General features: G+C 44.2%; 1 protein-coding gene across 3 annotated transcripts in view; it reads left to right on the plus strand.

The window, feature by feature from the left end:
• Positions 1–25371, plus strand: part of ccdc33 (coiled-coil domain containing 33) — a 275655-nt gene that overhangs the window by 37711 nt on the left and 212573 nt on the right. For 2 of the 3 annotated variants that reach the window (XM_087981982.1, XM_043680294.2), the window contains exon 5: positions 22388–22551. In XM_087981982.1, coding sequence (XP_087838108.1) covers positions 22388–22551 — 164 coding nt within the window. Of the gene's footprint in view, positions 1–8446; positions 8463–22387; positions 22552–25371 lie in introns of those variants that run through there. The other variant, XM_087981983.1, reaches the window with a different exon arrangement.

Below are 25371 nucleotides of genomic sequence, written 5' to 3' on the forward strand. Positions count from 1 at the left end.
CCTTTGCTTTCTCGTCCGGTTTATTGATTGGAAGAATAGGAACGCCTGATGAGACACATCCCCCTGTGTCTGAGTGTCATTATCTCAGACTCCTTTTATACTCCCTCACTGGCATTCAGACCTTCTGAAAATAACTTTTCATGCAACATTCAAAGGCATGATCTGAGTATTTTAACGTACTATTTGAAAGGCAATTTAACATCTATTTGCAAAGGGTGTTGGTGAAAGGACGAGTGAGCAATTGATTTGCTGCTCTGAATAGAAACCATTCAATATATTTGTTTCCAGATTGTTTTTCAGAATCAAAAGGCTCTGAATACTGAGCAAAATCAATACCGGCTGCAGATAATATTGTGACAATTCAATTTCGGGTGACGTGCGGCTTAGAAATAAGGTTACAGTCGATGAAAGATCGGCTCCAACTTGGTTTCATATCCGTCTCAAAATGTATAATGACCAAAATTGTTGTCTTCATCTCCTGTGGATGTTGGTTGCAAGGATTCTGTATGAAGTGGGTTGAGGTAATCTCATTCTGATGGCGAAAGCATCAAACTGCTCCAATTTTGGGGATTCAAAGGCAGTCTTGAGCAGGCCATTGATGGAATTACACTGTCTCAGCTTTCTTGTCCTACTCTCGGGATAGAATCATAGATTCTCCACAGCTTGGGAGCAGGCCATTCAGGGCAACACGATCCCCTGACTTGTCCGGACTTGTCCGACCTGCCCAGCTTCTTTTCCACCTATCCACTCCACCCTCTCCTCCCTGATCTATCACCTTCATCTCCTTCCCCACTGACCTATTGTACTCTATGCTACTCTATCCCCACCCCCACCCTCCTCTAGCTTATCTCTCCACGCTTCAGGCTCTCTGCCTTTATTCCTGATGAAGGGCTTTTGCCCGAAACGTCGATTTTGCCTGTCCTTGGATGCTGCCTGAATTGCTGTGCTCTTCCAGCACCACTGATCCAGAAGCAGGCCATTCAGCCCATCCAGTCAGAACCGAACCTTTGAAGGATATCCATCCAAACCTTTCCCCTCTAACCCTACATTTCCCATGGCTAGTGGCCCACATAACCTGTGCATCTCTGGACAATTTAACCATAGCCAATCCACCCAACCTACGCATCTTTGTGACTGTGGAAGGAAACTTGCACAGATGCAGTGAGACTGTGCAAACTCCACACAGACAGTCCCCTGAGGCTGGGATCAAACTTAGGTCCCTGGTGCAGGGAGGCAACAATGCTAACCACTAAGCCACCGTGCTGTGTGGCTCTGAGTACAAAATTCTGACTGACACTCCCAGCGCAGTCGGAGAGGAGTGCACTGACAGAAGCTTCACTTTTTCAGATCAAATATTAAACCGAGGTCATAGAGATCTACAGCACAGAAAAAGGCCCTTCAGCCCATTGAGTTTGTGCCTGTCAAAAACAAGAACCTGACTATTTGAATTTCACTTTCCAGCACTAGGTCCATAGCCCTGTATGCCTGGGCATCACAAAGGCACATCTAAATGCTTCTTCAGAGTTATGAGGGTTCCTATGTCTACCAATTTACAGACAATGAGTTCTGGATTCCGTCTGGGTGGGGGAGAAAGCAGTATTTCCTCAGGTATGAGCTTTGTTAGCGTCATGGGGAGTCTCAGTTTGTGTTCTGCCCTTGATTATGATCAAAAGGGACTGTGGAAGGCAAGGATGTTGGCACATCTTGTACTTAACATCATCTCCTCGGTATACACAGGGTCAGAGGTCACATGACACCAGGTTACAATCCAACACGGCTATTTGAAATCACAAGCTTTTGGAGCATTGTTCCTTCATCAGGGTGAAGGAGCAACGCTCCAAAAGCTTGTGATTTCAAATAAACCAGTTGGACTATAACCTGGGGTCATGTGACTTCTGACCTTGCCCAGCCCAGTCCAACACCAGCACCTCCACATCATGAATTTATAGTGGCCCAGGCTCAGGACAAACCCTAATGTTGGACCAACTTTCCCAGTAGTTTCTGTTGTCATGTAATCCTGTATCCCTGATGATGTAGACCAGTGCTTCGCAAACCTTTTCCCACCACAACCCCGTGTTGATGCTAAACGTTGTTGTGACCCCTCAGGATGCTCTATAAATGAAGAGCAGCAGAGTCTGTTAGAGTGAGAGCACAACTGTTCAAACTCAGTCGGAGCTTCATGATCCCCATTGCTACCGTCCAGCTCGTTATGAAGGGGAATGTGGTTTTTGCCGTATTTATTGATCTCCGTTCAATGGATGCAGATGGAGGTACCTGAGGATGAATGTTTTTCCACAACGTAAAGACTAAAGGGGGGATGTGATGGTTTGGTGGTAATGTCACTGGCTTGGTCCTTCTAATGCTGAGGCTAATCTCAAGGTTCAAATTCCACCATTAGAGTCCTAATCCCCCCTTTTGGACAGCCTTGTTGTAGACTCTCTATTTACATACTATAACATTAACCTTTCACACTGCAAGGGTGAACGAGACCAATGCACTCTTTTGAGAAAAATAGGGATGTTTCTCCCAATATCTGCCTCAAAAACAGCATCAGTGGGAAAATAAAAGTTGTTCATTCTCACATTTCTGTTTGTGGGATCTTGCTGTGTAAAAATCTGGGCACTAGCCACAGTTCAGAGCATAGGTAATTTGCTGCAAAACACTTCTGGTGTGTCTGGAGGGGATTGAGAAAAGAGCTGGGGAAATATATCTTTCTTCTCTGGGAATGTTGCTTTGGGACAGACACACCTTAAGGAGGATGCTTGCACTAAGGTCCATTATAGACTGCTGAAGTCATCAATAGCGCTGTTCACGTTATCGGCACCCAGCTAACATTGTGGTTTAATGGAATGAGACAGCAAGAGGTTTTCTTTAGTTCCCTTTGACTAATTATTGTACCCTGCTTCACTAAAACCGATCCCACTTAAAGCTTCAGTGTGTGGAAAGAGCTGCTTCATTCCTGACAGTTGCTTAATTGGGATGGCTTTTGTTGAATGTTTGATGCATCAGATCCCCAGGAGAGAACGAAGGGGGATGTGGTTTTTTGCCGTAATTATTGATCTCCATACACTGGATGCAGATTGATGTTCCTGAGGATTAATGCTTTTCCACAAAGTAAAGCCTAAAGGGGGAAGGCAGTGGTATAGTGGTAATGTCACTGGATTGGAACCTACTGAAGTGTCAGCTAACCTTAAGGTTTGAATCCCACTGTGGTCACTGGTGATGTTTAAGGTCAATTTATAAACCCAGCTTTATTTCTTAATAGATTAATGGGGGTCGGAATTGTCTTAAAATACTCATTTGTTTCACCAGTGCCCTTTAGGGGAAGGGACTCTGCCATCGTTGCATGGTCTGGTCTACATGTGTCTCCAAACAATGTTTAGTATCAGCTACAAGGCCGTGTGTGCATACGGCTGCTCTAGTGTGCCAGGTGGCACTCGCGCATCGGTGTGCCAATCACGGCATTGATTTCCACTTAGAGGGTCCTTGTAGCTGGAAAGGAAATGAGAGAGAATTCTGATTGCAGACCCACAGCACTGCAGCTGACTCTTAACTCGTTTCTGTCTTAAATGGGTGAACTCTTCTAGGAGAAAGTGAGGACTGCAGATGCTGGAGATCAGAGCTGAAAATGTGTTGCTGGAAAAGCGCAGCCGGTCAGGCAGCATCCAAGGAGCAGGAGAATCGACATTTCGGGCATGAGCCCTTCTTCAGGAATGAGGAGGGTGTGCCAAGCAGGCTAAGATAAAAGGTAGGGAGGAGGGACATTCCAGATCGTAGTCTGGTAGACCTACTTTGCACTGCTTACAATGCAATTACATCTTCCCTAAATAAGTAGACCAATATTGTACACAGAACTCCAAATAGTCTACAAATAGTACCCTGTTCCAGTGACCAATGTGAGACTCACAGGCTGACTGAGACTTCTAACGATCAGCTAACGATCCGCATCCACGAACATCAACTAGCCACGAAACGACATGACCAGCTATCCCTAGTAGCCACACACGTTGACGACAAGCAACATGAATTCGACTGGGACAACACTACCATTATAGGGCAAGCCAAACAAAGAACAGCCAGGGAATTCCTAGAAGCATGGCACTCATCCACAAACTCCATCAACAAACACATCGACCTGGACCCAATATACCGGCCACTACAGCGGACAGCTGAAACTGACAACCGGAAGCGGCAGGGACAGGCCACTATAAATGCTGGAGGAAACACCACAGAAGCGCTTCACAGGAGGCTCCCAAGCACTGAGGATGTCACCTAGACAGGGGACGAAACGTTTGCAACAAAAACTTCCAACTCGGCGAACAGAACCACAGCAACGAGCAACCGAGCTACAAATCTTCTCACAAACTTTGAACTTCAGGCTGTGGCTAGGCCCTAATGTGGTTCCCAAAACCTTTATAGAGATATGATGTGGAGGTGCCAGTGTTGGACTGGGGTGTACGAAGTTAAAAATCCCACAACACCAGGTTATAGTCCAACAGGTTTATTTGGAAGCACTAGCTTTTGGAGCGCTGCTCCTTCAAGTGGTTGTGGAGTATAAGATCATAAGAAACAGAATTTATAGCATAAGTTTACAGTGTGGTCCAACTGAAATGATATATTGAAAAACACCTGGATTGTTTGTCAAGTCTCTCATCTCTAGAATGGGCATGTTAGTTTCAGTTCTTTCATATGTAAATCCCAGAACTTTTTTTTAAGTTACATTCTCAAGTGAATTTGAACGGTAGGTGCCATGTCGGCCTAGATAATCCATTGAAGGTGTAAGGTACCCTGTGTGAGGCTGTCTGTGCCCCAATGTCCAGACTGATTCTACTTCTAAAAAAGAGTTTTACAGACTCTTAAATGGATTCATGCGTTTTTTGAGCAAAATAAAATATAATTCTGCAAGTACAAATTCACCCCACAAACTTATATGTGTGTGTGTGTATGCGATTATGAATGTCTGTGAGTGTATGTGTACGTGTGTGAGTGGGAGTGTAAAGCAGTATATGTCTGTGAGAGGGTGCATGTGTGGGTGTGTATGTGTGAGCGTATGAGAGAGAGCTTGTGTATGAGAAAGGGTCTGTAGGATTGTGTGTGTGTGTGTGTGTGTGTGTGTGTGTGTGTGTGTGTGTGTGTGTGTGTGTGTGTGTGTGTGTGTGTGTGTGTGTGTGTGTGTGTGTGTGTGTGTGTGTGTGTGTGTGTGTGTGTGTGTGTGTGTGTATATATATATATATATATATATATACACATGCACGCAGTAGGGACATGAACCCAAGACCCCGATTGAGGCCATCCCCATGGGCACCGAACTTGGCTATCAGCCTCTGCTCGGCCACTTTGCGTTGTTGCCTGTCCCGAAGTCAGCCTTGGAGGACGGTCACCCGAAGGTCTGAGGTCAAATGTCCCGGACCACTGAAGTGTTCTCTGGGAGGGAACACTCCTGTCTGTTGATTGTTGTGCCGTGTCCATTCATCTGTTGCCGTAGCCTTTGCTTGGCCTTGCCAATGTACCATGCCTCAGGGTATCCTTGCCTGCAGTGTATGAGATAGACAACGTTGGCTGAGTCACATGAGTACCTGCTACGTACATAGTGGGAGGTGTCCCCATGTGTAATAGTCGTATCTGTGTCGACACTTTGACACATCTTGCAGCACCTGCCATGACAAAGTTGTATGGTGTTATCCTTTAAGCTGTTTGAGGTTTGGTGGTTGTTTAAAGGCGAGCAGTGGAGGCATGGAGAAGATCTTGGTGAGGTGCTCATCCTCATGGATGATGTGTTGCAGGCTGCGAAGAGCATGACGTAGTTTTTCAGCTCCTGGGAAGTACTGGACAACAAAGGGTACCCTGTTGGTTGCAGCTTGTGTCTGTCTCCTGAGGAGGTCATTACAGTTTCTTGCTGTGGCACATTGAACTGGTGGTCGATGAGTTGAGCATTGTATCCTGCTCTTATGAGGGCATCCCTGAGCACTTCCAAGTGCCCATCACATTCCTCCTCATCTGAACAATCCCGTGTATGCATAGTGCTTGTCCATAGGGGATGGTTGTTTAATGTGTTTTGGGTGGAAGCTGGAGTAGTATAGCATTGTGAGGTTATCCGTGGGTTTGTGGTAGGATGAGGTGCTGAGGTGCCCATCCTTGATGGAGATGCATGTATCCAAGAATGAGACAGATGCTAAAAAGTAGTCTATGGTGAGTTTGATGGTGGGATGAAACTCGTTGATATCTACTGTGTGGTTGTTTCAGTGATTCCTTGCTGTGGGTCCAGAGGAAGAAAATGTCATCAATATACCTGGTGTATAGTGTTAGTTGGAGGTCCTGCATAGAGAAGAAGTCTTGTTCGAACCAATGCATGAAAATGTTGGTATATTGGGGGGGCAAGTTTGGTCCCCATGGTTGTTGTGTGTGTCTGGATGCACTCCCACAGTCTCACACACACACATGCACTCTCTCATAGACACTTAAACCCCCTGGCATACACACCCACATGCATACACACACATATATAAGTTTGTGGGGTGAATTTGTACTTGCAGAATTACATTTTATTTTGCTCAAAAACTGCATGAATCCATGTAAGATTCTGTAAATCCCTTTTTTAGATTAGAATCAGTCTGACTATTGGGGCACAGACAGCCTCACACAGGGCACCTGACATCTTCAACGCATTGTCTGGGCCGACATGGCACCTATTGTTAAAGTTCACTTGAGAATGTACCTTTAAAAGAAGTTCTGGGATTTTCATTTGAAAGAACTGAAACCAACATGCCAATTCTAAAAGATGAGAGACTTAACAAAACAGGTCTTTTTCAATATATAATTTCAGTTATATCACACTGTAAACTTTTGCTATAAATTCTGTGTCTTACGATCTTATACTCAACAACCACTTTATGAAGAAGCAGCGCTCTGAAAGCTAGTGCTTTCAAATAAACCTGTTGGACTATAACCTGGTGTTGTGTGATTTTGATCTCCTGGCGATAAGATTTTATACTTTTTCTTACTGTTTGGTGTTCTTTTATTTCTGCTGTTGTTTTATTTTTGAGATTTTGGTTTTATATCTAAGATGGGGCTGGAGAATGGGGACTTTATATACTTTTCACTGTACTCCAATACTTGAGTGTACATGACAATAAAATCTCATTCTAATTCTGTATAACTGAAACATAAACTCCTCCTTTTTTATTCAAGCCCTCTTGTAATAAATGATCACATCTCCATTAGCTTTCCTGATTGCTTACTGTACCTGCATATGAACCTATTGTGTATTCAAGCTCTGGGTCACCCAGATTCCTCTGTATCTCAGAGCTCACCAATCAGAGGATAAGCTTTTTTTTAATTCTTCCTACCAAAAGGGGTAATCGCCTACAGTGCCCATATTTAAATCAAAATAAGGATTTCATTTTAAAGTTGGGCCATGGGATCTTTTACTTCCTTCTGAGAGGGCAGAAGGTGGTCTTGGTTTAACATCACATTTGCAAGATGGCACCCCTGACAGTGTAGGACTGCCTCCGCACTATAAGGGCAGTCTCAGCCTGAATCGTAGGATGCCTACAGTGTGGGAGCAGACTATTCAGCCCATTGAGTCTACACCAACTCTTCAAAGACCATCCAATCCAGACTCACCCTTTCCCTGTAACACTGCATTTCCCACAGCTAACCCACAAATTCCTGAATACTATGGGCAATCCACCTTACCTGCTCATCTTTGGACTGTGGGACAAAGCCAGATACCCAGAGGAAACCCACACAGACACAGGGAGAATGTCCAAACTCCACACTAATAGTCACCCAAGACTGGAATTGAACCCAGGTCCCTAGTGCTGTTAGGCAGTAGCGCTAACCACTGAGCCACCATGCTACACTGAAAGTTGGAATGAGAGCTGAACCAATGAACTCTGGTAGTGACACTGCAAGAGAAAAAGGCATATCATCTCATCAACCTGATTTAGATTTGAATTCGGGTACCAAAGGTAAAGATTTAAAAGGTTAAAACATTCCTCCCTCGTACTTTTAGCAATAATGGCTGTCTTTAATTGATCTCAAAGATGTTGTATTATCGATCAGGTTTTGGAGCTGCCAAGTGGCTTTCTGTTCAGGGTGTTGACCTGTGTTAACACACCAACAGGAAAGCGAATAAAGCCACAAAGTGGAGTTGATTGACACCTATGCTTATGCCCATGGTAGTGCCTCGACAGAACAATTCTCCAGTTGAGGCAATCAGCTGATAATAAACTGCGAGAACATTTCTGCATGCCATTGGAGTTGTATAATTAGATTACACCCTTAAATTCAACAAAACTATTGTATCCTTTATGTAAATTGTGTGAGGCAGTAGTCTTTACAAATGCTTCATTCTTTTGCTTTCTTCCACAACCTTATAGAAGGTTGAGTTTGACACTTTCTCTTTAGTCATTGCTGGGATGTCAGCTAGGCCAGGATTTATTGCCCAGAAGAAGGTGGTGGTGAGTTGCCTTCTTGAGCTGCTGTACTCCTTTCGGTGTAGGGACATCCCAGTGTATTCATAGGATCTCTACAGTTGTGGGAGTAGGCCACTTGGCCTATTGAGTCCACACTGATCCTCTGAAACACATCCCACCCTTGTAACCCTGCATTCTCCATGGCCAATCCACCGTAACCTGTGCATCTTAGGACTGTGGGAGGAAACCAGAGCAAACCCATGCAGACATGGCAAGAATGTGCAAACTCCACACGGACAGTCCCCCAAGGGTGGAATTGAACTTGGATCCCTGGCGTTATGAGGTTGCGGTGCTAATCGCTGAGCCACCATGCCACTCTTCTCAGGCAGAGCATTCTGAATGGCCTTGTTCTTTGTAGATAGATGTTAGGAATATAGAGGCTAGTGTGTTGCTGAGGTGCAAAGGGTGTCCAGTGGATAGTAAGCCATGTTCTTGGCTCTGGTCTCGGGGAAACTGGATTTCATATTGTTTCTGAATCGAAGAGTAACTCAAATTTGGAAAGTATGATTCACTGCAGCTCATCACAAATCACTCGTGTGATGGTACTATTGGGAGTTTTGTTTTGGGTAGACCTGTGGAATCATTGCCCGTTTCAACCTGCTCACAGTTTACATTCACTGTCCTGCATCTAATTGTCACCAACCTTGTGGGTGGCACAGTGGTTAGCAATGCCGCCTCACAGTGCCAGGACCTGGGACCTGTATGGAGTTTGTAGGTTCTCCCTGTGTCTGCATGTGCTCCCTCCGGGTGCTCTGGATTTCCCCCCACAGTCCAAAGGTGGGGGGATTGGCCATGCTAAAGTCTCCAGGGATGTGCAGGCTAGGTGGGTTAAGCGTGGGAAATACAGGGATAGAGTACAGGGGTGGGACGGTTGGTGCAGATTCAATGGGTCAAACAGCCTGTTTCCACATAATAGGGATTCTATGATTCATATACAGGGGGTCCCTGATTTACAAACAGTTGAATTTCAAACACTTGTACTTACAAATATGATTCCATACAGGAGTGCTAATTTAAATATCTGACATACAAATGTCCTTACAAACAGCTACTTTACATTGTCCTGTACTGTGTACCGACTTGGGAACAGACTCAGGAATGGAAGCTGTTTGTGGGCTGGGCTGTGGTGTTGAGACGTGTGTCACAGCCACACTGCACTGTGATCTCAATGCCAGGCCGGTTAAACACAGCTGTGTGGTTGAGGCTGCTCAACTAATCTTTTTTTTTATTTCAAAAATATACTTTATTCATAAAATATTTTGATAATCTTTACAATTGGTGGTGCCATACATACATTTACATTCCATTTCTTTACATATAGAGATTGGAATTAATCATTCCTATATACAGGTCTGTACGTTTACCATCCATATATTTAGCTGAGGCTTCAGCGGAGCCCACTTACTGAGTGGGCCCCCTGTTTTTCTTTGGTAGGTAGATGTTACACGGTGGTCTTTCCCCACCGTGCCTTGGCGGCAGCTGCCCCAAGCTTCAGCGCATCCCTCAAGTCCTGGACCTTGGAATGTGCCAGTCCGCAACACTCAGTCGGGGTCAGCTCCTTCAGCTGGAAGACCAACAGGTTTCGGACAGACCAAAGAGAGTCTTTGACCGAGTTGATGATCCTCCAGGCGCAGTTGACGTTCGTGTCGGTGTGCATCCTGGGGAACAGACCGTAGAGCACGGAGTCCCGCGTCACGGCGCTGCTCGGGACGAACCTCGACAAACACCACTGCATTCCTCTCCAGACTTCTTCTGCGTAGGCACATTCCAGAAGGAGGCTGCTTAGCTAACCATTGTATGTGCCCTCAGTCTCTCTCCCTGCACACTGCGAGTGCAGGCATATGCAACGCTGCAGGTCAGAAACCCAGTTTATCTTTTGATTAGAGATGATTTTGAGTTTTTGATGACTGAATTCCACTGTTTTATCCTCTCTCTGAAAACCTCCATTCTGCCAGCTTCACCACGTTTGGAAGAATTTGTCAATCCTCATAAGTGCAACAATGTAAGGTCGTCCTCAAGTGGCAGAAGTAAATTACTTTTCTCGTGACGTTGCCTTGTGGATCAAAACACAAGGTTGAATCACAGTCTGTGCGAGACTCCCTCTGTCAGACTGTCTGAATTCAGTTTGCAGGTGTTTCTTATCTATTCTTGAGATGTTGGCACCCAGGGCAAAACTACCAATGCCCATCCTGACTGTTGGTGGGGAGCTGCCTTCTTGAATCACTTTAGTCCTTGTGGTTTAGGGCCATCCATTGCTATTAGTGAGGAGTTCCATGAGTTGGACCCAGGAACACTGAAGGAATGGCAATATATTTCCAGGTCAGGATGGTGAGTGGCTTAGAGGGGATCTTGCCGGGGATGGTCATAGACTTACAGAGCTGTACAGAACCCTTTGGCCTAACTCATCCATGCTGACTGACTCATCCTAAATTAATCTAGCCCTGTTTGCCAGCATTTGGCCCAAATCCTTCCAAACCCTTCCTATTCAAACATCCATCTAGATGCCTTTAAAATGTTGTAATTGTACCAGCTTCCCCCATTTCCTCTGGCTGTTTATTCCATACACGCACCACCCTCTGCGTGAAAACGCTACCACTTAGGTCCCTTTTAAATCTTTCCCCTCTCACCTTAAACCTATGCCCTCTCGTTTTGGATACCCCCACCCTAGGGAAACGACCTGAGCTATTTACCTTATCGATGCCCGTCATGATATTATAAACCTCTACAAGGTGCACTCTCAGCCTCTGACACTCCAGGGAAAATTTTCACAGCCAATCCAGCTGCCTCCTTATAATTCAAAGCCTCCAGTCTTTGTAGCATCATTGCAAATCATTTTTGTACCCTCTCCAGTTTAATAACATCCTTCCTGCATGCAGTACTCCAAATTCAGACAGGAAAGTCTAGGCTGACCCAGAAAGACCATGCTGAGGGAGTGCTGCACTGTTGCATTTGCTGTCTTTCAGCTGAGAACAGGAAACTGTGGTCCTGTTGGTCAGGGGCATGCGACAATCCCACAGCACTGCTTTGAAGAACAGGAGAGAATCTTTCCTCAGTGTCTCAGCCAATATTTATCAGTCAAACCAACATTAGTATTATCAATGATCCAGTCATTATTAATGTTTGTGGGAGTTTTATTTATATTTATTCATTTATGGGAAGTGGGCATCACTGGCTGGGCCCAGCATTTATTGCCTGTCCCTAGTTGCCCCTTAAGAAGGGGGGTGGTGAGCTGCCTTCTTGAACCATTGCAGTCCACCTGCTGTGGCTTGACCCACAATGCCCTTAGGGTGGGAATTCCAGGATTTTGACCCAGTGACAATGAAGGAATGGCAATATATTTCCGAGTCAGGATGGCGAGTGGCTTGGAGGGGAACTTGAAGGTGGTGGTGTTCCCATGTATCTGCTGCCCTCGTCCTTCTAGATGGAAGTGGTCGTGGGTTTGGAAGGTGCCGACTAATGAACCTTGATGAATTTCTGCAATGCGTGTTGTAGATATTATACACTGCCGCTATTGAGCATCGGTGGTGGAGGGAGTGGATGCGGTGTCAATCTAGCAGGCTGCTTTGTCCTGGATGGTGTCTAGCCTCTTGAGAGCTGTAGGAGCTGCACCCATCCAGGCAAGTGGAGAGTATTCCATCACTCTCCTAACTTGCTGTGCGTAATTTGACTGCAGGGTGTCTTAAAGTACTTTTTTGGTTGCAAAGCATTATGGGACATTCTGAGTGGTAAATGGTGCCATGAAATGTAACTCTTCCTTTTCTCTGGTTTCCATCACCAGTCTGTGCCAAAGGCATACCTTTGCAAGTGAGAAAACAGTACTGAATGCTATTTCACAATGTTAAACAATGGTGAGGCTCAAAGGCGTCTGTGAATGGTGGTTCGGTGCAGACAGAGCTTATTTTAAGCAGCTTGATTTTTTTTTCTGACCTTGGGGCTAAAGAACGGCAGCTGCCATTTTGTGATTCCAATTACTGTAATTTTCTGTTTGCCTTTTCTCCCTGTGTTACTGTCATTGCAGCGCTGATGGTATTTGTCAAGGTAAATTGGATTGATTTGGTTAAAGTCATGAAACAAATAGGCTGCAAACGCAGTCAATTGACAAAATATTAAGGCAGCATGATTTGGAATGGCCCAGTGATCCGTGATTTATTTAATGTCTCTTAAAGGAGATGTGACAGTATGCAAACAAGATGCAAATACAATTACCGCTCGGAGATAGGAATACACATGAGCACATTTTCCTGTATTCCCAGCTGAGGGGAGACTATGTCCTGTGTGGAAGTGTAAATCTTATATGTGTGTAATACTCTTAACCTTAGTTTGCTGCTCTAACTGCACCCAGGAACATGACCTGTTGTCTTTCTTTCTTTTAAAAAAAACACAATTTTCACTTCTCCTTCCCAGCTTTAATTCCTTCTCTCTCTGTCTGTCTCTCCTGAAGGATAATCTAGGAAAACTTCAGAATGACACAAACTGGTCCAGCTCATCAACTATACATGAAAATAGAGCAATTGTACAACCCGTTCACTAATTTCCTGCTTTCCTTTCCCCTGATTTTCCTTTTGTTCACAATCTCATGTCTTGCCTCAGTGGCCATTTCTCAGGGTTGAGCTTTGACAGTGAGAGATAGCAAGCTGCTGACTGCACAAGGCTTTGGAGCTGCACCCAAGCCTGTTCGTGCCTAATGTACAGCTACATAGACAGCCGTGGACTTTCAGAAGCCTACACACAAAGACGGACACAATCACATGCATTCACCCACTGGCACACATGCAGGGTCACACGTGTACGCACACAGACAGACTCAAAGATGCAGATGCAGACAGCCACACATGGCACCCAGATGGGTGGATACGCACACAGAATTACACATTCGGTGAACACACACACACACACACACACACACACAGAATTAGCCCTTATACATGCATTCTCCCAGACCTGCTACACATGCACATTCTCCCAGACAGTCAGACACACACAGACGTATCTCCTACATATGTAGTCACATATAAAGATAATCTCCCAGACAGAGGAACACAGAGTTACTCCTGACAAACATAGTCTCATGTAAAGATATACACACGTGCTGTCAGGCAGACACATAGTCATGCCTTACACACAGTCACACATAAAGGTGTACACTCACATTCACAGCAGCACACACACGTCCTTAGATTCATGTTCATGCACTGAACAGCGGTTTAAGTTTTACTTTCAGAAGCGAGGGCCCTGGCAAAAATGTAACCCAGGAGGAGCTTCTTGCCAGCTTTGCGCTGCTGTATACCTGGTTAATTAGCACTGTGTTTAATAGGGTTGTACAAATTGGATGGATGTTTCCTTAGCATTAGCATTCATGTGGAGAGTAAGGCAGGTCTGAACACACACACACAACGAACACAGTCAGAGTGAAAATGGAATCTCCCTCAGACACCAGTTTGGATGTGTTCCATCTGTTGATGGTGTTCAGTCAGCCCTGAGCAATCAGCAGATAGACAGAGCCATCTGACTGGCTAATTTGCCACAGAGCACTTCAATCTTTGTTTCATTAACACTTGGGCAGATTGTATTTTCACACAGATGTCCTCGGAGAGATGAGTTCCTCCTGAGTGGAGAGTTTAGAGCCTTGTTATACAATGCACCAAGTGTTGCGATAGATGTGTGCACTAATGGTAACTAATAATGAGGGAAAGAGTGGTGTTGCTCAGAGCACTCCAGCATTTGATGAAGTTGCGTACTCATTAGTAAAAGCCTCGCTGGAGGATTTAGATGATGAGGGTTAAGAGGACCAAAACAAAATGTGTTAAACCCAGCAAAACCATCTGAACAGAAAAGAGACGACCATCAGAAATGTGGAACGAAGCAGTGAAAAATATCCCACAGTGCTGTGTGAAAGCAACAAAATCTGCAATCTGAAACAAAGTTGAATAGATTGAAACAATCTGAATTGGGAGAGGTGGCGAAGAGCAAAGTTTTACAGTGCCTTATAAGGGGGGACATGATAGCCTTGCGGTATTATCGCAAGATTATTAACCTGAGACTGAGCTAACGTGCCAGTGGTCCAATTTCAAATCCCGCCATGTGGAATTTAAATTCAATAAAAATCCGGAATTAACAATCTAATGATGACTATGAAATGATTGTTAGGAAAAGCCCATCTAACCCTTTCAGGGAAGGAATTCTGCCATCCTTACTTGGTCTGGCCTACATGTGACACCAAACCCACAAAGTAATGTGGTTGACTCTTAACTGCCCTCTGGGCAATTAGACAATAAATATCCTCCTACCTTCTCCCCATCACCTTTGATCCCCTTACCAATCAAGAACCTATCTATCTCTGTCTTTAATGCACTCAATGATTTGGCCCGTACAGCCCTCTGGGGCAATGAGTTCCACAGATTAATCTCCTTCTGACTGAAGAAATTCCTCCTCATCTCAGTTCTAAAGGATAACGATATCCTAATCCTGAGAGTAAAAGGAAGGGGGCAAGTAGAAAATTGATGGGAGTAGGTTTCGATGATTATGATTTCAAAAGCTCAAATGCCTGTCTGCCAGTGATGGACGACAGTGTACAGAGAGGCCTTGGAGAGATGTTTCCACGAGTAGGAGAGACTGGGACCTAAGGGTACAGCTTCAGAGTGAAGGAACAACCCTTTAGAACTGAGATGAGGAGGAATTTCTTCAGCCAGAGTGTGGAACTCATTGCCCCAGAAGGCTGTGGAGACCAGATCATTGAATGTATTTGAGACAGAGATGGATAGGTTCTTGATTGGTAAGGGGATCAAGGGTTACAGGGAGAAGGCTGGAGGATGGGGTTGCAAAGCATATCAGCCATGATCAAATGGTGGAATGGACTCAATGGGTTGAATGACCTAATTCTACTCCTGTGTCTTATGGAGCAATTGAAATTAGGTTTACAAGAGAAGCCAGGATTGGAAGAGCATATAGATCTTGGAGCATTGTGATGGTGGCAGAGGTGGAAGGGGATGAAATCAGCAATATGTGAGTTGGTTCGGTTTTCCTGGGGACATGAATCAAGGAGAGAGAAAGGCCACCAGCTACGTTAGATTGGCCCAAACTAGAACACAGTTTATCTGGCCTTTTGAGATGGAAACCTTTTGAGTGACTGGGGAGAGTTGCTTATTTTGAGGTGTTAGGGAAGGTAATAGTGAACCGTTTTAAACATGAAGCAGGAAAGTAGTCCTTTTACATCCATTGGGCTGATGTTTTTCATTCATTCAGGATGTGAGTGTCACCCATTCCTGATTGCCCAGAGGGCAGTTAAGAGTCAACCACATTGCTGTGGGTCTGGAGTCACATGTACGCCAGACCAGGTAAGGATGCAGTTTCCTTCCCAAAAGGAAACTTAGTGAAACATATGAGTTATCCCCCAACAATAGTCATCATTAAACTCTTAATTCCACATTTTTAATTGAACTTAAATTACACTTACTGCCACAGCAGGATTCGAATCCAGGTCCCCAGAATGTTACCTGGCTCTCTGGATTAACAAGGTTAGAGAGGTGCTGGAAAAGCGCAGCAGGTCAGGCAGCATCCGAGGAGCAGGAAAATCATTTCGGGCAGGAGCCCTTCATCAGGAATCCCTCATTCCTGATGAAGGTCTCCTGTCCGAAACATCGATTTTCCTGCTCCTTGGATGCTGCCTGATCTGCTGTGCTTTTCCAGCACCTCTTGACTCTGATCTGCAGTCCTCACTTTCCCCTCTCTGGATTAACAGACTATGGTAATACCACTTGGCCATCACTTCCCCACTGATATTACCTCCCCTTGATTGGGTCAAGATTTGATTATTGCCTCCATTGGAGAGGAAATGCCACCACTGAGATTTGCTGGTGATACAGAGAGGAATGACCTTACAGCGTGGAATGTTACCAGTTTGGTTCCTGTTTCAGAATTTACACCCAGGCTGAACCACCCGAGCACAGGTAGGATCAATAGGATTCAGACTCATGTAATCCAACACAGAACACGACACAATGGACTGTTCTTCAGAAAACAAAACTGTGATGGCGCCTTTTGACAGCGTAACCAGTTACAGCGGGATTATCTTGTTGAAAAGGCAATCATTGCAGAGGGTTCCCCACCTTAGCGTACAACAATTCTCATGAATAAGCATTAAAATAAATGGGCCAGTGGAATGCTCAAGAAAATGACATTTGGACCATTTTATGGCCACAGAGCTCCCTTCTAACTACTGATTCTGTTCTGTGCATTACAAAATGTCAAACTGGTTTACATTCCAAACAAAATACAATGCCTTGGGTGACACGGTCATGTGTTTTTTTAACGTCCTTTGGAAGTTTTTGGTTTCTTCCAACGAAAGCTCTGTGCTGCATTGAATTATTCAGTCGGCTCGGCTTGGAAGTCCCCAGATGACCCCATTTTATTCTGGTCTTGCTTGAACACCCTCCTGCTGATGAATCTTCCACCTTTGTCTGTAATTGTTTCTTTGTGGCTCCAGGGTGATGACCTAAGTCACCGTTTGTTGAAATTCTGTGTGAGGAGAACCAACTGTAAACCTTTTGAAGCTGTAAATGTCAGCAAGCTCAGAAACAAAATTGATCTGAAGTGAGACATGATGTTAATGTGTAAGGAAATGAGTTAGTTGAAGGAGCCAGCTCTATATGTGATATCTCGAAATGTGAGTCCAGAGGAGATGGTGGCATAATGGTAATGTCACTGGACCTACTCATTCAGATCCTGGCTAGAGCTAGGCTGGAGTATTGTGTACAGTTCTGGGTGCCCCACTTCAGAAAGGATGTGAAAGTATTGGAGAGAATGCAGAAGAGGTCTACGAGAATGAAGCTTTAATTTTGAGGCTAGAGTGGAGATGTTGGGACTGCTTTTGGAAAGGGGAGATTTTTCTAACTATGAGGGGTCTGGACAGAGTCGTTGGGGAGAAACTGATTCCCGCTCATAAAAGGATCGAGAGCCAGAGGGTGCAGTTTTAAAAATGCATTGTAAAAGTAGCAAATGCGAGTGAGAAAATGCTCTTTTACAGAGCGAGGGGTTCAGGTGTGGAATACACTGCCTGGAAATGTGCTGGAGGTAGGGTCAGTTGAGGTATTGAACAGGAACATTGGATGGTTATTTAAAGACATAAAGTGTGGGGTAATGGGGAAAAGGCATTACCCCACAGGAGATTAGCATTAAGGCAGAATGCTTAGAGAGCTAGTCCAGACATGATGGATTGAATGGCCTTTACCTGCACTGTAATAGTTCAGTGTTTCTATGTTTATTGGCATTATTTACATTATGGTATTATCAAGCTGAAATTATTAACAATTTCAACATGATGTTGTTGCACAATGGAATGTTACAGCATTGATTCACTTGGTGTTAACATTTTTATGAGTCATGATTATATTTGAACAATGACACTAAATAATAGTTATCTACTTATTCACTTAAATATTATTTATTGCCACTTATATTTATATTTTGCTTGTCTGTACGTTCTATCTACAAATCCTTACCCACCATAATCACTTCCTGTGCCAACCATTTTTCATTATAAATCTTGATGTTTGCTACTTGACTGAGATGTCTACATTAGCAGGCCTCGCTGTATTTATAACAGTAAAGGTATTCCTGTGCCACTATTTTGTAACTCTTTGGAGCAAAGAAACGCGCTCAGTTCGCTTCCCACCAGTGTTTCCCATCTTGGCTGGTTTCTGATCTAATAGGGGATCATGGGAGCAATGTTTGCATTAATTGGCTCCATGTTTAATGAAGGACACAGCGCAGTGAAACTTCACTAGGTTCATCCCTAGAATGGGAAGCTGAGTAAATTGGGTCTGTGTTCCTTACAGTTTAGAAGAATTGTGAACTGAAAGTGTTTGGCAGGGTGGAATCTGGCAGTCTGATTAATACTGGAAACATTGGAGCTCCATGTGGAAGAATCCAAGACAAGTTGGACTAAATAATGCAAACTATTACTGTTTTTTTCAAAATGCGGGGCACCGTCTCAGGATAAGTGGCTGATCATTTGGCACTGAGGTGAGGAGAAATTTCACTCAATCCTGTGAATTCTACACCTCAGAGTATGCTCCATCATTAAATATCATTAAGGTTGGGATAGACAGAATGTTGGCATCTTTGAGAACTAGAGAGTTGTGGGGATTGGTCAGAAAAGTTGAGTTGAGGCCATTGAATGGAGCAGACCTATATTCCAGGAACATTAAATGGGAAAGTCTTTCTGGTTCATCCAACGTGTCCTACCCAATTATCACCCCAGTGTGTCATCTTTTATCCACTCCCCACTCCCATTCAAAACCATACAATCTCTGGCGAGAGATGAGAAAACAAATTACAAAATGAAAGACCATTTCTGGAAACATCAAGGGCAGAGAAAACAGAGTTCTTTTCTAAGAATGTACAAAATTCCAACAGGATTAGACACGGCAAACACAGGAAATGATGTTTCCAGTGACCCTGGGAATCCTTACCTGTCTAAGGATACAGTGTAGGTCATTTAAGGCTGAGATGAGCAAACATTTCTTTACCCAGAGTGGAATTCACTGCCCCTGAAAGCAGTCGAGACTCAAACGTTGAATGTTTTCAAGAGGGAGTTAGGTTTGTTTCTTGAGGCTAAAGGGATCAGTGGGGGGAACACGGGAATGGGGGAACTGAGTAAGCCACAATCATGTTGGAAAGCAGAGCATGCCTGAAGAGCTGAAAGGCCATTTTATTCCATTTGATTAATCTGTGGAATTTATTGCCACAGGGGGCTGTGGAGGCCAAGTCATTGGGTGTATTTAAGACAGAGATGGATTCCTGATTGGTAAGGGGATCAAGGATTATGGGGAGAAGGCAGGAGAATGGGGTTGGGAAACTTATCAGCCATGACTGAATGTTGGAGCAGTCTTGATGGGCTGAATGGCCTAATTCTGCTCCCATGTCTTATGGTTTTATGGTCTATTTTCTATATTTCTATGTTTCCGTGACCTGTTCCATTACCTCTAGACAATCAGAAGTTGGAGATGCGATCATGTGGCCCTGAATATTTGATGGAACCTCCCTGCCTATTGCTCACCATCTCCATATCCCGCTTCCAGCACCCCCTCAAAATCCCGATCACAATCTGGTCTTGCTGTTGTGTGAAAGAACCATTGGGCTCACTAATACCTGGCCTACCCATTACTCCAAACACACAAGCAATGTGGTTGACTCACAACTGCCCTCTGAAATGGCCTGAGCCAACCCACTCCATTTGGGGATGAGGAGCAGATACCCATATCCCACAACAGAATCCATAAACTAAGATTTAATTGAAGTCACCGCCCGCTGAACCTCTGGAAGAACGGGGGCCACCATTCACTGGCACAGAACTATATTGAAGCCATCATCATCGTGACTCCACTGATCCCCCGTCACCAATTTAATTGGAACAAGGTTTCCAGCAATTTCTCATGGTTCGGTCACAGATTGCTGGCACACATCTGTCTGTGCAGTTGGAGCTTTCAGTAATCTCTCCGCAAGCAGCTGACCTTGAGGCTCCAATTATGTGTGTGTATGTGGATTATTATTTTGCTTTCCTGCATGTTCACTCAATACCAACATGTTTCTGGAGATGAAGGTTATTATTAAGTATTTGAGTCATAATTGAGACTGTCTCTAGGCGGTTTAATGCATTCATCAACAAGCTCTTTATATAAATGGATAATCAAAGCACTGAAGTCGGCTGTGTTTAGCATTTAAACAGAAAGTTATGAATTTTAGGAACAAATGTGGTTTTGAGTGGATGATGTGCTTGACAGATCAGTGGTCTGTATCTAAATGGCTCATAGCCATTCAGTATAAGAGACAAAAACAGAAATTACTGGCAAAGCTCAGCAGGTCTGTGGGAAGAAAGCAGAGTTCACATTTCAAGGCTGGTGACTCTTCATCAGAACAGTTGAGTTTCGCCAGGAGTTTCTATCTTTGTTTCAGATCTACAGCATTGGCAGTTCTTATTTTATTCTGTGTACCAAGAGCATGGCATTCAGCTCTCTCCCAGACTCGGGATCTGTTCCTAGGCACTGACCAAACCCAATGATCTTGGGTCTGAAGTGAAGTGTCAGCTTAGACACTGTGCTGAAAAAGCTCCTCTGCTTTGTGACAGGAGGCTCCCATGTGAATGAATCATTCCTGTCTGAACATTTCACTGCGTAGCATTGTATATTTTTTGTATCTCAGAGCATTGCAGAGATATCTAAATATGCAACAAAGTTTAGTTACAAGAGCCTTAAAAGATCTCTGCAATCACAAATTTATCTGCCCCCATGATGACAGCCCAGCCCCCAATAGCTTCTGTCGAGTTTGTTTATTTTGCTCTGTGTTCACACCTAGACCTAACCAATCAGTTGCAGTGATCATAGATTGATTGCCAGACTCTTATAATCAAAGACAGAACTGTTGAGCAATCGTGCAATCCAGTTGGGAAAGGGTCTCAGAGTTTGTTCTCTGCCTTTCTTCACTAGTGAGAGGGAAACCTTGCTGTTTTATAGCAGAGCTCTTCCATTCCTTCTCAAAATCTCTCAGCTTCTCTATCATGATTGAGACGCTCCTTAAAGCCTACATCTCTCATCAAGCTTTTTGACCTGACTTCTACTTATGTGGCTAAAGTATTGAATTTTCTTTGCTAAATGGTCCTGTGAAGCACCTTATGATATTGAAGGTACCAAGGGGAGTTGGTCGCATTGTCACTGAGCTAGTAACCCAGAGACGTTGAGTGTAGGGGTTGGGAGGTCATGTTGCGGCTGTACAGGATGTTGATTAGGCTGCTTTTGGAATAATTCCGGTCTCTCTCCTATTAGAAGGATGTTGTTAAACTTGAAAGGTCTGGCAGGTTTGAGCCATAGGGAGCGTCGGAGGCTGAAGGGTGACCTTATGCAAGTTTATAAAGTCACAAGAGGCATTGATAGGGTAAATAGCCAAGGTCTTTCCCCCAGGGTGGGGTGCCCAAAGCTAAAGGTTTAAGGTGACAGGGGAAAGATTTAAAAGGAACTTAATGGGGCAATGTTTTCATCCAGAGTTTGATGTGTGTATGGAATGAGCTGCCAGAGGAAGTGGTGGAGGCTGGTACAATTACAACATTTAAAAGGCATTTGGATGAGTATATGACTGGGAAGGGTCCAACAGCGCACCTTCCCTTTGTTTCAGTAACTTTTCTGTTTGTGCAGTTTCTTCATATTAGCTTTATCCCAGGCTATTGGCCTAAAAGCTTATTGTGGAGGATCTGGGGTTGTTTTCCTTGGAACACATTGGTTGCAGAGCTAGATCTGACAGAGGTGTCCAGGATTATGATGGATACACATAAAATAGACAAAAACTAACTGTTCTGATAATGCAAAGTTAGGGGAACATAGATTTAAAATTCTGGGAAACCTAAGGAAGGCTGTTTTTCTGCAATGAATGACATGGAACTTGCTGTCTCCACGGAGGCAGCAGAGACAATGAGTAATTTTGAAAGGAAATTGGACTCTGCAGAGTCAGTTCTGAGGAAGGGTCTGTTGACCCGAAACTTGATTCCGATTTCTCTCCACAGGTGCTGCCAGTCCTGCTGAGCTTTTCCAGCAATTTCTGTTTTTTGACTCTGCAGAGAGTTGGAATGGGTTTGAGGCGATGGAGGACCTCCTTCTGTGCCATGATGACCGAGTAACAGTGATGGCTGGGATGGGAGTGAAGGGTGAGAGAGAGAGCGAGAGAGCGGGGTGTGTGTGTGTGTGTTTTTGAGAGAAAGCGAGGGCAAGAGCGAGAGAGACAGAGAGAAAGGGGATGAGAGAGAGAGGGAGAGGTGGGCGAGAGAGAGGAGTGGGGAGGCGAGAGAGAAGGGCAAGGGGTGGGGGGGGGGGGGGGGTAGCGTGTTCAATTCCTAAGGGGGTTTAATGCTGTTCTCCCTGACCCAGGTCTTGGAAACACCACTCGGAAAGACTGAAGTGACGCTGTCTTCCCCAGCGAATGAGGAGCACGTCTCAAGACCTGGCAAGGAATGTATTAGCATAATCCTGCATGGAGCGACGGATATACCAGCCCTCAGTGATGGCTCAGTGCCTCAACCTTTCGCAACAGCGTGAGTACTGAGCTCTGGCGTTTTCAGACTGAGTGACAGAGAATGCATGAATTTCTCTCATAAGCCATGTTGAATAATGGAAGAATGGTGAATGGACCTTTGTGTAGGAGGGTTAAAGTTATTGATGAACTCACTGCTTCCCTCAGGGAGATCCTGCTGTTTCAGAATTTCTCTGAGCAAAATTCCTGACTTGCATTGCAGTTGCATGAAAGTTAATAGTGGGAACTCGTAATAAATAACTCAAAACAAGATTTGGGTATTTCTGACAAAAAAAGTTGTCAAAAATGTTTCTCTTTCTCTCTCACTCGCCCTCTGCACATCTACGGAGTTGTGGTTTCTGAGTCTTTCTTAAAACAAAAGTAGAAGGTAACTGGAGAAAAGACTACATTGTTCCTGTGAGCTGAGATCATCATCGGTGAGGTGATATCGTTGCCAAGTTGGGAAGAGTGCACCAGTAATTGAGCCCCACAATTCCACAAGCCATCATGAATGTGTAACTACCCAATGAAACCAGGAAGTGATCGATTTCCCCAATGTTTTGTATGCTACTCAGGACAAAAAGAATTCACACCAGGTTTCATCATTAATAGGTTTATTGTAACCAAACTTATTCTTTACCAATTGGTTGATAGAAATGAATTACTCATTATTGCAATGCAACTTAAGCTATACCCATTTAAACTCCCAAGCACACATTCATTTACAAAGTAATATAAACAATAACAGATGGTTTAACACAAATGTTGTGGGTAGAAAAACATAGACAGGGAATTCAACAGTTCAAGAGTCCAGGCCACAAGGGTGGAATGAGTTGTTTCTGACAGTTCTTTTGACTTTTTAAAATGAATGCAACGTGATGTGATCTGCAAAGCAATGGTCGAACTTCGATTTAGTAGCTGATCGGCTAGACCTAGGTCTTATTTTTTTGTTTGGACTCTTTCTTCTCAGAGTCCCACATTCTGTATTCTTCACTGGGAGAGAAAGATGATGGGAAATGTTTCTTTTTGCTTCTAGATATCTCTGAGGGCTCTGCAATTGCAGGTCTGTAACAAACTAGCTGCTGGATCAATCCAAAGGTGATTGTTAGACAGTCTTTCCTAAACTCAAAGACGCCTGACACCGCTGTTGTAAAATAGCCACCTCATTGCTCCAAAATCTAAACCGATTTTGTGAAGCTAAAGTGAACACTACACCTTGCAGTAGGTCCTCTACTTGCACATTTTTTTCCTGGTATTTTTAACTATATAGCAATCCAAATTCCATTAACCATATTATGGGCTAGGAGGAAATTAAAGTATGTGGTTGCTTACAGTGATTATGATATTATCATCAATTTTGCTATAAAAGCCCATAGGTTCCAAAAATATCCTTTAGGAAGGAAATAAGCCATTGTTACCTGGTCTGGCTTACATGTGACTCCTGACCCATTGGTGATTACAGATGGTCTTCAGGCCTCATCAATGATGCCCTTCATCCCCTCATTTTTAAACTGTGCCCTCTTATTCTTGAATGGACTATCAGTGGAAATAGTTAATATTTTTGACTTTTCCTGTTAATATCTTGAAAACTTATCGTGTGATTATTCTTTTCTTGACTCGTGGGATGTGGGTGTCACTGGCTGGGCACAGGATTTATTGCCTATCCCTGTTTGCCCCCTAGAGAAGGTGGGGGTGAGCTGCCTTCTTGAACCGCTGCAGGCTGTATACTGCAGGTAGACCCACAATGTCTGTAGAGAGGGAGTTCCACGGTTGTGACCCAGCGACAGCGAAGGAATAGCAGTATATTTCTAAGTCAGGATGGTAAGGGGCCTGGAGGGGAACCTGTCAATGATGGTGTTCCCATGTATCCACTGCCCAAGATGTAACTTGAGATGTTACACAGGACCGAGGTGTGGGTCAGGTAACACAGATAAGATACACATTTCATAGAATGATAGAATCCCTACAGTGTGGGAGCAGACCATTCAGCCCATCGGTTCCACGCTGATCTCTATGAAGGGTATCCCACCCAGACCCAACCCCTACCCTATTCCTTTATCGCAGCTTCAGGTAACAACATACATTACAATTGTCCTGCTGTGTGCACTGATACAAAATTACAAAGTGAACTAAGTTTCCCTCAGTGTGTCATGCTGCAAGAAGCTTGATTAAATTGGAGATTGAGTCTTTTACAGATATTTTTAATCAGGAATGGTATGACACACCTCTGGAGCAGGTGGTTCTTGAACCCAGGCCTCCAAACCTGGATGTGGAGATGTTGGACTGGGGTGGACAAGGTCAGAAGTCACATGACACTATGTTATAATCCAACAGGTTTAGAATCATAGTGTCATAGAATTTTTACAGCATAGAAACAAACCCTTCGGTCTGACTGGTCCATGCCAACCAGATATCCTAAATTAATCTAATCCCATTTGGCCCATATCCTCTAAACACTTCCTATTCATATACCCATCCAGATGCCTTTTAAATATTGTAATTGTACCAGCCTCCACCACTTCCTCGGGCAGCTCATTTCATACACACACTACCCTCAGCATGAAATTCCTCTTAGGTCCAAATTAAACCTTTCTCCTCTCATTTTAAACCTATCCCCTCTAGTTTTGGATTCACCCACTCCAGGGAAAAGACTTTGTCTATTTATCCTATCCACGCCCCTCATGATTTTATAAACCTCCATAAGGTCACACCTCAGCATCCGACACTCCAGGGAAAATGGCCCTAGCGTATTCAGCCTCTCCCGATAACTCAAATCCTCCAACCCTGGCAACATCCTGTAAATCTTTTCTTAATCCTTTCAAGTTTCAGACCATCTTTCCTA

The sequence above is a fragment of the Chiloscyllium plagiosum genome, unplaced genomic scaffold (genome assembly GCF_037043375.1).
Source record: "Chiloscyllium plagiosum isolate Xiang-an unplaced genomic scaffold, Cpla_swu_hap1 HiC_scaffold_42, whole genome shotgun sequence".
Taxonomy (NCBI): Eukaryota; Metazoa; Chordata; class Chondrichthyes; order Orectolobiformes; family Hemiscylliidae; genus Chiloscyllium; species Chiloscyllium plagiosum.